At 44.3% G+C, this 12,782-nt stretch overlaps 1 protein-coding gene across 1 annotated transcript in view; it reads left to right on the forward strand.

Moving 5' to 3' along the window:
- Nucleotides 1-12,782, forward strand: part of Dock5 (dedicator of cytokinesis 5) — a 196,355-nt gene that overhangs the window by 111,905 nt on the left and 71,668 nt on the right. Inside the window, exons 10-14 of the mRNA XM_059273411.1 lie at nucleotides 405-534; nucleotides 2,785-2,857; nucleotides 5,890-6,032; nucleotides 9,193-9,318; nucleotides 12,241-12,365. Coding sequence (XP_059129394.1) covers nucleotides 405-534; nucleotides 2,785-2,857; nucleotides 5,890-6,032; nucleotides 9,193-9,318; nucleotides 12,241-12,365 — 597 coding nt within the window. The remainder of the gene's footprint in view (nucleotides 1-404; nucleotides 535-2,784; nucleotides 2,858-5,889; nucleotides 6,033-9,192; nucleotides 9,319-12,240; nucleotides 12,366-12,782) is intronic.

Below are 12,782 nucleotides of genomic sequence, written 5' to 3' on the forward strand. Positions count from 1 at the left end.
TGTTACCTATCGAGGTCAAGGCTAGCCTGGGCTCTTACAGGCTTCTGTCGATGCCCAGTGTCAGCATCATGCAAGTGTTTATGTCAAATGACGCTGAGATGTGTCTTGTACTAAAACATACTGCGGAAGGACCCAAAGTGTCAGAGTGTCCTGGTTTTTAACACCTTACCCACCTCTCAACTGTAGAGGTGCAGGCTGACTCTGATCTAGTCTAGAAAGGTGAAGTGGGGACCAGAGAATAAAAGAACACCGTTTTATAGGTAAATAGATGCTAATTTTCTCTGTTGCCACAGTAGTTTTGGGGTAGGTGGGAAGAGAGGCACTGTTCTGGTGTTTCAGCACGGGGTAGTATTCTCTGAGCAGGACATGACAGCCAACCTCTCTCATGCATTCTCTGCCTGCAGGACCTCAGCAGCACAGACCTCATCCGGCCACGCATCAGCCTTGTGTGCCAGATTGTCCGGGTGGGCCGTATGGAGCTGAAGGAGGGTAAAAAGCACACCTGTGGACTGCGGAGGCCTTTTGGAGTAGCAGGTACGATGAAAGCCCAGAGTCCAAGGAAGAGAAAAGTGGTACAGCTTCTGGGGACCCCCTTCTTTGCAGTTTCTGAAAGACCTAAATGTAGAACCATCATCTAATCCTGCATTGGGCAAAGTCCCATTTGGGGCATATTCCAAAAGAATTGAAAAGCCAGGTCTCAAAGAAACATCTGCGCACTTGCGTTCACAGTGGAATTATTCACTCAAGGGTGCATCGATAGATGAATGGATCAATAAATGTGGAGTATCCATTGAAAGGAATTTTTATTCAGTCTTAAAAGGAATGGAAATTCTGACTCATGCCACAATATGGCTGAACCTTGAGAACATTCAGCTAAGTAGAATAAGCCATACACACAAAATGCCGACTGCTATATGATTCATTTATGTGAGTCAGACTCAGAGAGATGGATGAATGGGATTGTCAGGGCTTGAAGAGAGTGGGGGAATTGCTTACTGAGGATAGGGTTCACTTTGGGAAAATGAAAGAGCTGTAGTGGTGGATGATGATGATTGTTATACAAGGGGAGTGTTCTTACTTCCACTGAACTGTACACTTACAGGTGATTAAGATGGTAATTTCTATGTTGTGTATATTTTTACCACAATTATAGCAAGGAATAGAGATCGAGAAAAGGAGGTAAATGGCCACTGGTGGGAAGACAGATGGCAGGAGGGCCCTCTAAACGTTGGAAGCAACAGATCATGTTGTCCTGGTTGGTCTTGGGCTCACAACATTCATGCCTCAGGATGGCCTGTTCTCTTGACTTGAGCCTTGTGTCCTTGAGTCTCATAGCCACTGATCTTGTAGCCATTGGTTCTCCTTTGTGCCCTGCACCACGTCTCACCCACAGTGGGACTCCATGCTAGCGTGGGCTCTGCTCCTGTGCTGTGATCCACTGCAAAGCGTCCTGCCTGCTTAGGAGACTCACTTTCCAAAGGCAACTTTGTACCACTAAATGCCTTCAGAGATGATCCAGATGAGCTTAAACCAATCCTCGGGACCCCCTAAATTTCAAGAACAGATATTTTGTCTCTTGTTGACATTTGGATCAGTACTGCTTTTGGAACGTCGTCAATAAAATGTCAAAACTTGGCTCCTGGACCAGGGCCAGATAGTCCATGTTCGTCAGTCTTCGTTGTGGCTTCTGTGGATAAGGAGGTGGCCTCCCTGTCCCATATGACTGCCTATGTGCCATGTCTTTTGAACTGTTCCCATCATACCTGCTGCTCAACTAGGGAAGCAGTGATGCTTTTTGGTTGGCTTTTTTGAGACACAGTCTCATTCTGTAGCCCAGGGTGGCCTGGACCTTACAGAGATACTCGTGTCAGCCAGCAGCTTTGTGGCTTGCTTATTAATCCTCTCTGTAGCTGGTCGTCGTCGTCATCGTGGTTATGTGATTTGGCTTTGTGGTCAATGTTAAATTCGCACCCTGGCTTTGCTAAAAACTTGAAACTAATTGTGCAGATGTAGCTCAGTGGGACCTTGCTTCTCTGACATGTGAAAAGCCCTGGGTTCAGTCCCACCACTGCAAAACAAAAAACAAAGCAAAACAAAATAACCAAATGAACATAACCAACAACAAAAACAAAACTTGTGACCAAGGGCAAGTTAACCCTTTCCATTCTTTAAGGTGGGGCGCCTCACATCTGTGTAAGTGAGGTAATGAATGCAGTAGGTTTACCATCTGGCCTTAGTGAAGTACTCTCCTGAGGTGGGGCTAGGGGGAACCAATTACTGATGGTTTGTTTTGTGATACTCTTAAGGCTTATGTGGAAACCAAGAGTCTATCCAATCAAAGACACAGGTGGCCACTTCAGGTCCTGAATTTCTCTCCAGACCTTTAATTCTTCTAACAGACCTGGAGAAATGTGTGTTCTCTATGGCTTTCAGCCAAGGCTTACCAAAAATAGATAGATAGATAGATAGATAGATAGATAGATAGATAGATAGATAGATAGATAGATAGATGGATAGATAAAAATCAGGCTTAAGTTTTGCTGGAACATAGCAGTTCAGTCTTGCAGAGTTGTAAAGGTGTGTCCTGCAGGGTTGGATATAGAAAATCGGAGCCTTCCAGGGCTGTTGTCCTGCTGGGTGTGGCACTTCAGGTAATTGTTGTTGCTCGGTCCCTGGTCCCTTTCTTCCTCTGGTGTTCTGGGTTTGCCAATGCCATCCTTTTCTATACAGCTTAGTGAGGCATGAAGCCATTAGTGTCTCTAATGTTATTTATCTCTCTTCTAGTGATGGATATTAGTGATATTATACACGGGAAGGTGGATGATGAAGAAAAGCAGTATTTTATTCCCTTTCAGCAGTAAGTATCTGGCATTCATCCTTGGCGACTCGAGGTACAGGTTAGCCATTCAAGTGGGGCATGAATGCAGAAGTGGGTGGGAGGAAGCCTTTTCATTATTGGAGAAGGAAAGGCTTATCCTCTGGAAGACTGTCATCTCGGACCTCTGCAGAAGACATCGTGGGGCTTCACGTTAGACTCCAAAGAGGGTAAACTGAGCATTTCCTGACTCAGTAAAATAACTGGAAGAATAGAAAAAAAAGGGCACACATGTGTCTGCACTGGGATCCAGAGAATGATGTCATTTGATTGTCAGAGATGCCGCAGAGCGTCTGCCTTTTGTTGGGTTGAACAGGTTTGACTAAGAATCACGTGACTTCTCAGACTGGATGATGCCTATGAATTGTCAGGACAATCTTGTTAGAATCAACATTTGCTTTAGTAGGTCTGACTGCATCTCATAAGCTGAGTATTGCTGATGACTGGCACTGGTCCAGGGACCACACTTCCAGTAAGTAGCAAGGGGCCAGGCAGGAGTGTGAAAGGTTGGTTAGGGTTCCTGCAAGGAACTGGGGAAGACAGTTGTCTGGTAGTACAGGGCAGGGTCAGCTCAGCACTTGACCCAGGGCTCCATTCTGGGCTGCAGGAACTGGAGCCATCTGTACTACTGGGGTCTCTTAGTGAACAAATCTCATCCCTGTAACTCTGATGAGATCAATGTGAGCATTGTGGCTGCTTTAAAAAAAAAAAAAAAAAATGAACATTTTATATAGAGACAGACTGATAACATAAATGTGACCTGTACATATATAAAACTGTCATATCCATGAATACTACTACTTTTTCATATATAAACATAATCATGATTTGCATTCACAGACAAAAAAATGTATGTGAAAATTCCTTTATTTATATTCACCTTTATGGTGGACTTCTTCCTTTAGTGTTTGGCCTCCCTGCCCAACTCCTGAACACCGTCCACATGGCAGCAGTGAACTCTGGGGTGGTCCCACTGTGGAATAGCATGTGCTTTCCTTCAAGTCCCCACAGAGCCCAGCCCTGACTTGATTACCACCCAGTGTGCAGCAAACAGCCACTGAATAATGATGCTCGTGTTTCCCCAGTGCATCCCCTGGCATGTCCTCCTGCTTTCCTAAGCTGCAGTGGCTTATGGTGAGTGGGGTTCATTTGTGAATTCTGCTAGTCCACCTGGGAGAGCCCCTCAAAGAAAACAGCTCCCCATATCCAGCCCATGTCGCCCTATGTTTTATCATCTGGTACAAGGATGTACACAAATCTGTCTGGTAGGCAGAGGAGGCTATACACTATTGCATGGCCACAGGATGATATGCAGTTGCTGGTGGCAATTTCAGGAGAACGGGGACTGTGTTTGGTCCTTTGCCCTCCCCCTCTGTGGACCTCACCTGGTGTGGTCCTTCCACAGGATATCATTTGCTGGGTGGCCATTGCATTCCTACATGTAATGTCATTGAGTGGGAAAATGTCCCACTTCCCAATGTCCTGCATGCCTGCTGTATCCGTGTGTCAAATGGCCATGTGATGTGGGCCTCAGAGGGGAATAGGATCCTGCAGAGCATACTGTCAGGTGGAGGTAGACCCAGGAGCCAGGCTTCCTGCCCCTTGGCTCGCCCTTCAATCCCATCCCAGCAGCCAAGTCTTAAGAGTTTGAGCACTGCCTCTGACTTTAACTGTTTAACTTGTCCTTGAGCGTTGACCTGAACTTCAGCTGTTTCAACACTTGGCCATGGCTGCCCACCCTCACCTTCTTCTTTGCCTCAAGTCATTTCCTAGACAAGTTTAGGAAGAGAAAGTGGAAAGATCGTAAGAGCTAGAGGAGCAGGGAGTTTGTTATGAGACTGTGTCTCCTAGTAATAAAAGAGGCTACACCCCTAAAGCCTCACCAACATGACTGCCCAAATGTGTCCTGAACAACAACGACAACGACACCAATGGACGTGCCCAAGTGGACGAGGAAATGCCCACAGAGCCTCCATCCTACACAGAGAACTCCAGGCAATTGAGGAAAAGTGGGGTCTGGAGAGGTGGTATTCCCCAGAGAAGAACACACGGGTAGGTCATCCAGTGCCAGAGGTCAGCCTTAAAAACATACACAGATAGCATTATATGGACTGAACAGGATTTATTTAGGAATATACATATATATGCATATATGTATGCAATAACAATGGAAAAAGAGGACATGAATCTGGAGGGAGAAAATAGAAGGGAGAAATGTTGAAACTATATTTAATTATATTATAATCTCAATATATATGTGATACACAAACACACACACACACACACACACACACACACACGCACGCACGCACACACGCGTGCACACACGCACGCGCACCCACACCCACCCACCCACCCACACACACCATGGAAGAATGTAAGGAAGAAAATACCATGGACAAAACTATGAACAGTTTCATGTAGTTGACCATATTTTCGATTCTATTGCCCAATCCTAGGATTAGGCAACAACACTTCTTGCCATAAAACAGAGTTAAGTGTCCCAGTGAGTGAAGCAGAGGAGATTGGCTTAGAGATGGAAGGGGAGAGCAAACATGGCATTACTCCTTGGAGAGTTCCTTTGCTTTGAAGGCTGCGACAGAAGGCAGAAGGTTGGGAACTGGTGGGTCAGCATCAGGTCACTTTGGCAGGTTGCCCTTTTTGAGGAACTTGGTCAGCATCCCTGCTGGAAACAGCCTCTTTGGGGGGAGTGAGGCTATCACCTCTCCATGCTGAGTTCTTGGAAGGTAGCTATTCTACTGGGCTACAGCCTTTGCTGCGTTTGCACTATGGTGAGTGACTCCATGTTGACTTTAGCCTGGTCTGTTGGGGGCCCATGCGGGAACTTAATCCAAAACAACAACTTCCTGTAATTTGTATTTGACACCAGAGCCCTCTGATGAGGTTTTGTTTGTATTTCCAGATTGTGCTCCTAAAACCTCCGTGTTCTCAGGTCATGCTCTAGAGACTGTCCCTGCTCCTGACTTTATCCTTACCTCTTGTGTCATCCCCAGAATTGCCATGGAAACCTACATCCGCCAGAGACAGCTCATCATGTCGCCCTTGATAACCTCCCACGTGATTGGAGAGAATGAGCCACTCACTTCGGTTTTAAATAAAGTGATAGCTGCAAAGGAAGTGAATCACAAAGGGCAAGGTACATGGCCTGCCCAGGCCCAGGGGACTTTGGCTAGGGTGGGAGGGAACATCCAGAGCAAGGTCCCTGGACTGCCCTTTCACCCTCTCCCTGATACCTGGGAGACATCGCTCCTCAGGCATCTCCTGCTGAAGATCCTCAACCATTTACCCTCCCTAATGATCAGGCTTGAATTTGGAAGTTCTGTGGAAAAGGCTTTTCCCCATGAGTTTTTTCTTCTGTTCTCGGTTCCCAGTGTTAACCCAGAGTAGAAGTGCCAACAAGAAGTGATTCAGGAGAGAATGTGCACTGTGCCCCTGCTAAGCTTATTCCTTTATATATGTTTTCCGAAACTAGGAGACGGAAGCAATCCAAACGAATATCTGTTAATATGAACTTAGAGGCTGCCTTGTAGAGCTTTTAGATTTTCTCAGGAACCTCCATGTGCCTGTCTTTTGATAGCTTCAGCTAAGAGGAGTTTTGTGTGGAAACGTTTCAGATCCAATAGTAGGGAAAAAGAGTCGCAGCATTAGAATTCAAATGCCAGGATGGTAACCAGACATGAAAGGCTTTCAAGACAGTGCCACTGTTTATCACTACTATCACTGCTCCTTAAAATGAAGGCAGTCAAGAAAACACGCTGTTTTCGGGGTATTTAGTTTCTCATATATTACAATAGAAAGAAATAAGAGCAGTAAATAATCTGAAAACAGATTTTTTTCCCTTTTTTTTTTTTTGCATGTTTGTGTGTGTATGTTTACATATGTGTGGACACACAGGTAGGGGTGTGCATGCCAGTATGTGTGTGAATGGGGAGGTCTACGTGTTACTATTTCAGCTAATCTAGCTAGCTTCATCTGGAAATCCTGTCTCTGTCTTTTGAACACTGGAATTATAGGTGGGCCATCATGCCTACCAGCGATTTATATGGGTGCTGGGGTCTAAACTCAAGTCTCCAGACTTGCACAGCAAGACTCTACATTCACTGCCATCTCCCACTCGCTACTTTTTAGAGCTTTCAATTTAAGAATATAATTTTAATTAGAGTAGAACATTCTTATACTACTCAGATTACTGTTTACATATGATTTCCTTTTCGGAACAAAACAGAAAACAGTGCCATTTCTTTCTCGCTACAGAACAGAACAAGCCTTTTTTCAGATGTCTTTTTATTCACCACAAATACCTTTTAGTGTGTGTGATGTGTGGTTGTATAACATTCTAATGTTTAAAATGTTCAAAGCCAAATTTATAACAAAATTAACTTAAATATTTTGATTGGGTTTTGTTTGTCCTTGACAACTGAGCAACAACAATTTCATTCCACAAAGTAGGATTAGTTTTCTGACAGGCTAAGGAGGAGAAGGGAAGGAGGGAGGGAGAAAAAAAGGAAAAAGCAGTTGGTTGGGGGCAATCAGATTATTTTTAATGTAAGCAGTGAAACAAAGGAGCATCAGCCTGTGGCTTGCAGGGGCCTGTCTAGGACATCTGCCCAGTATCTTTCTCTCCTGATTTCTCAGATGGCCAGATAACAGTTTAGTTTTCTTTTAAAGCTGTAGAATTTGACTACGAGTGACTCCATTTTAACATCTAGCTTGATGGGTTGGCAGTAGGCACCTAAGTATCTTCTAGCTGGTCAGCACTGTAAATTGAAGCCACCCTGCCGTGGTTCTTTCTGTATTGACACTTCCCCCATGTTTAGGACCACTGTTCAGGAACTCCCAGAAGTAGGACTCCTGTGCTAGTGGTGGGTTCAAGCTACAGCCCAGATGAGGCCCAGGCATTGCCTGCCCTGGCCCTCAGAGTGTTTCTCCTGCATGCCCTGAATGCCCTATCTGAAAGGTGGAAAGAAGACTCTGGTCGCCAAGTACTTAAATAAGCACCTTGAATCTGTGTTGCCTAATAGCTCCATGAGTTTCCTGGTCTCCCTTCTCAGATTCTATAAGGAAGATAATTAATCTTCTGTCTTCTTTAAGACACATTTTGTAGTTTTGGGTTTGCTAAAATGTCCACAAACTTCTGCTCCTCTTTGATTTGTGTATTCAGGTCACGTTTCTTTGTGAGGATCTTTGTCACGGATGGCATTTTATAGCTTTGTAGATTTTATGTATATCAAAACTTTCAGTTTATATGTGGATAATTATTTTTCTTTTAAATTTGTTTCTCTAGTTTAAGGCCTAATCAATCAATCAATCAATCAATTAATTAATTCCAGGGCTGGAAATATGGCTCAGGAGTTAAGAGCACTTACTGGTCTTCCAGAGGACCTGGGTTCAGTAACTTGTACTATCTGTAACTCCAGTTCCAGGGGATCTGATGCCCCTTCGGATCTCCTCAGATAACAGGCATGTATGTGGTACACAGACACACATGCAGGCAAAAACACTCATACACATAAAATAAAAATCAATTTTTTTATAAAGGTTAATTTTCAGAGATTTAACAGCTGTTTGCTTTTCTTCCCTTTCAACATCCTCTTTGTCCTATGCTTAGATGCTTACCTTAATTAACATGTAAGACATTAAGTTGCCTCCATTTTTTAGTAGCAAGAAATATATTTTTTTTGAAATTAGTTTTTAAAAGATGCTTATTTTCATTTATGTCTGAATGGATGTTTGAGTATCTGCCACATGTGTGGGTGCCCACAGAGGACAGAAGAGAGTACCAGATTTCCCTGGGAGTGACAAACAGTTGTGAGCTGCCCAACATTGGTGCTGGGATTCAAAGTTGGGTCCTCTGAAAGTGTTCTTAATCACTGCATCATCTCTCCAGGCCCCGAAATTCATTTCTTTATTCATGATTTTTCCCCCGCCTCTGCCATCGCTTCTTAAACTGCCATGTGTTGTATATTTACAATCCCACAGTTTCCACTGATGTCTGTAACTCTTTAGCCACTACTGCCACATACTATTAGACTTGGAACAAACATACATTGCTATCAACTAGGACAATCTTTACTCTTTGTCCTCCACTGAACTCAGTGATGTCTGTTGACTTCTCAAGTACGTCAGTCCTCTAGTGAGTTTGAAGGAAGTGTCATTGAAATGATGTTACCCTGGGAGGATTATATGTTTATCATCATCAGGTATCTGGTTGATCTGACACCAGCTTCTATGTGTGTATTGCCAAGATCATACAGAAGCTTGTCCTTTTTTTTTTTTTTTTTTTTTTTTCCTTGCAGGTCTTTGGGTGTCCTTAAAGCTACTGCCCGGTGACCTCACACAGGTTCAGAAGAACTTTTCACACTTGGTGGATAGATCAACAGCAATCGCTCGGAAAATGGGCTTTCCAGAAATAATCCTGCCAGGTACACACTTGCTTGAGTCCTGTTTTATGTTTCTTTTCCATGTCGGAAGGAAGGATTCCCTCTCTTCAGACAGTTGAAGCAATCTGGGTCCCTCAGAGGACATCATTTAGGGTTAATGGCATCAAGAAACTGGTGACAGAGAGTTGCAGCATCCTAAGAGACTATTCAATGAGCAAGACCAAGAAAACACCTTTAAGTATCACTCAGCATTCTCAACGCACTCTTTCCCATCCTGTTCTGCACACAGGCTTCCCCAACTTGACTTCCTTCCCAGGAAGCAGTCTAGTGATCCAGTGTCTTCAGTCCAGGAGACTAAACTGCTTCCTTGACAAGCACTTTATCTCGATGACAAGCATGTCATTGGCTACGTTGGGCCCGAGTGCGCAGCTCCATCTCTGAGATGCTCTGTTCTGTTCCCGTGAGCTCTAACTGTGCTCTGCTCACCCATTCTGCGCTTTCCCCATTCTTCCTCTGCTCTCATCTTTTTACCACATGATAGTGACCTGCAGTCATAGTCTCCTGAGTCCGCTGACTACACCCCTTTATGTCTCTTGTATCCATAGTAGTTCAAGGGAATCATACTCTGAGGAACTTGATGAATAATCATATGAACTAATTGTTACTAATGAGACTTATGGACAGCCAGTCATATCACATGTGAAAATTCTAGAAAGCCAGCTTGCTGTGTACTACTCGAGAACAGATCTTTTGAGAGTCATTGGGATCTTTTTTCATCTTTAGGACATTAAGGGGCAGGGGTAGTTCGTTACAAACACATCACCTGAGTGTGAAGGGTGTTTTAGTGAATACTCATAGAATGAATAAGCATTTCTGTAAAAGGGAGGTTGTCTTCTTTTTTCATAAAAGCAGCTTCATCCATTGCAAAGCTGTTTTCACCTGACTATAAACTCACCAGCATCTGGGGGAAACGTTTTGCTTTTTTTTATTGTTTAGATTTGTTTTTGAGAGAAGTTCTCACAGTGAGCCCAGGATGACTTGGAACTTGAATCAGTCTTCCTGCCTCAGTCTCTGGTAGCTAGAATTATACCCATGCACTACTACACCCAGATGTCTTACAGTTAAAACAAGTAATTGTCTACAATATGCTCTTGTAAGACGGCTTCACTGTCAGACAAGACAGGAATCTGAAAACAGAGAAATTTACTTTTTAGACAAGTTGTCTTTGTCTTGGAAATACTGAAATACTCTTTATCAGCAGGATTGACTTAGAATGCCAGGGCTGTAATGGGCTTTAAAACTCTCGTCTAGGACAACCGTTTCCATCCTGCTCTGTGGATCAGCTCTGTAAGATTCCTCCCAGGAACTCTACAGTACAGAAGTACATGGGTTGAAGATATCACTCAGTAGTGGAATTCTTAGTTGGCATAGATGAGGGCCTGGGTTCCCTTCCTAGCACTGAAGAAGAAGAAAAACAAGAGAGAGAGAGGGAAAGAAAAAGAGAGTGGCTAGCTTGATTCAGTGGTGCCTGCCTGCCTGTAACCTGGCCGCTGTGGAGGTGTGTCAGGAGGATCATGAGTTAGAGGTCAGCCTGAGCAGACACTGTTGACTGGTCCTTCCCTCCTGTGAGCATTGCCTTCCTTTCTCACTAGAGACACCAGAGTCTGTTTTGTCCATTCCCCTGGGCCTTCTCCAGGCACCTTCTGTTTTCCTCAGTCATTCTTCAGTGTCTGCTCCTTTAGCCTTGCTTACTTGCCGAGGGCTGTCTTAACAAACGCCATAGAAAAGGCCCCATGACGGTGGGGATTCACTCTCCCGTGTTTCTGGGGTCTGCTTGCAGACAGCCATCTCCCACTCTGCCTGTGTTCTCATCCCCTTTTATAAGGATACCAGTCATAGAGAATGACCCAAATTCACTTTAATGACCTTTTAAGTCAATGCCCTATCTCCAAATGCAGGCATTCTGAAGGCCTTCCTTGGGCTGTAATATCTGAATGGCGGGAGGCACAGTTCAGCCCATAATAGGTTAGCTTTTTTTGTCAACCATCTTGTCCCTGGGTGATAGTGTGCACTCATTTGACTGTCAATCATCTTTTGTCCCCATCTTTAGCACCAAGACTCCTTTGGACTTCAGGCCATCTAGCCATCCTCCACCATCAAGACCCTGGCTTACTCTTACCACCTCCAACTAGCTCACTCTCTTCCTTTTAAGGGATTACTTCTTTCTCAGTGTTCACAGTGGGACTGCCTGTCCCTGTGAGTGTATTGTTAGTGTTCCTGGGTTGTGTTTCCTCAGGAACCATGCCCACATCCAGCTAGCTGCAGAAACTAGAAACCTGGAGGACACTGTTAAAGAAATCTACTGGGCAGCCTAGCAAAATATATGATATGCTTATTATTAGACATGTATTCCTAAATGTGACAAAGAATTACTATTGAAAAGAATTGGATCCCGGAGGTGGCTGAGTGATTAAAAACTCCCGCTACACGACCCTGATGACTTGTAGAATCCACATAAAAAAGCTGGGTGTAGTGGCTCCTATCTGTTATCTCACACTCCTCCAGCAAGATGAGAGACAGAACAATTGCCTGGAAGCTTGTGAGGGCAGGGCAGCAGTAGAAATAACAAGAGAGACACTGCCTCAAAAAGAACATGGAAAGGGAAAAGTGACTCCCGGGAAGTTGTCCTCTGACCCGCCCCCCCCCCCCATGCTGTGACATGAACATGTACGCAGGTGTGCGTACACTAATAGAAAATGTTACTCTTTACAAAACATGTACATCAAAGACCTCTTGATATGTAGTGAAAGGTGGAATGAGAGAGCAGTAGAAGATTTTTGTAGAATAAATAGGGTATTACCACCAGAGCAGTTCCTATTAGTTTATCTTTTGTGTGTTGAATCGTGGGACTTTGAAAGGAGTTCTCAGATCAGCAGCACTCACAGGAGGCTTGTCATGTTGCAGGGGATGTCCGAAATGATATTTATGTCACCCTGATCCACGGGGAGTTTGACAAGGGGAAGAAGAAGACGCCTAAGAACGTGGAGGTGACCATGTCTGTGTTTGATGAAGAAGGCAGCCTTTTAGAGGTACATAGCATCCCCTGCAAACTCCACGCCATCACACGCGGTCTATAGTGGCAGCAGACTGCTGCTCAGACTGACCCTCAGTGTCCCCATATCAGGCTTTAGTTCTTCTTTTCTGGGGTTTTGCTCTTTGATTTGTTTCTGTTCTTTAAGAAGGGGTCTCACTAGCTAGCTGAGACTGCCTCAAACTTGTGATCCCTCTGCCTGTACCTCCCGGGTGCTGGGATTATAGGCATGCACTAGCACGCGCTCAATGCTTTTTCATAAGGAAAAATATATAAAACCTGATAAATCTGTGATTTTCAGTGGCCAGTTTTTCGCCTGGAGCCATTTAGATTCATTTTGGTATTTCCCCTGTGCAGAGATACTGCAGGCCACCTAGCTTTAGTTTCTCAGGTTCTATAACATTTTCAAGCTATG

The sequence above is a fragment of the Peromyscus eremicus genome, chromosome 9, assembly GCF_949786415.1.
Source record: "Peromyscus eremicus chromosome 9, PerEre_H2_v1, whole genome shotgun sequence".
NCBI lineage: Eukaryota > Metazoa > Chordata > Mammalia > Rodentia > Cricetidae > Peromyscus > Peromyscus eremicus.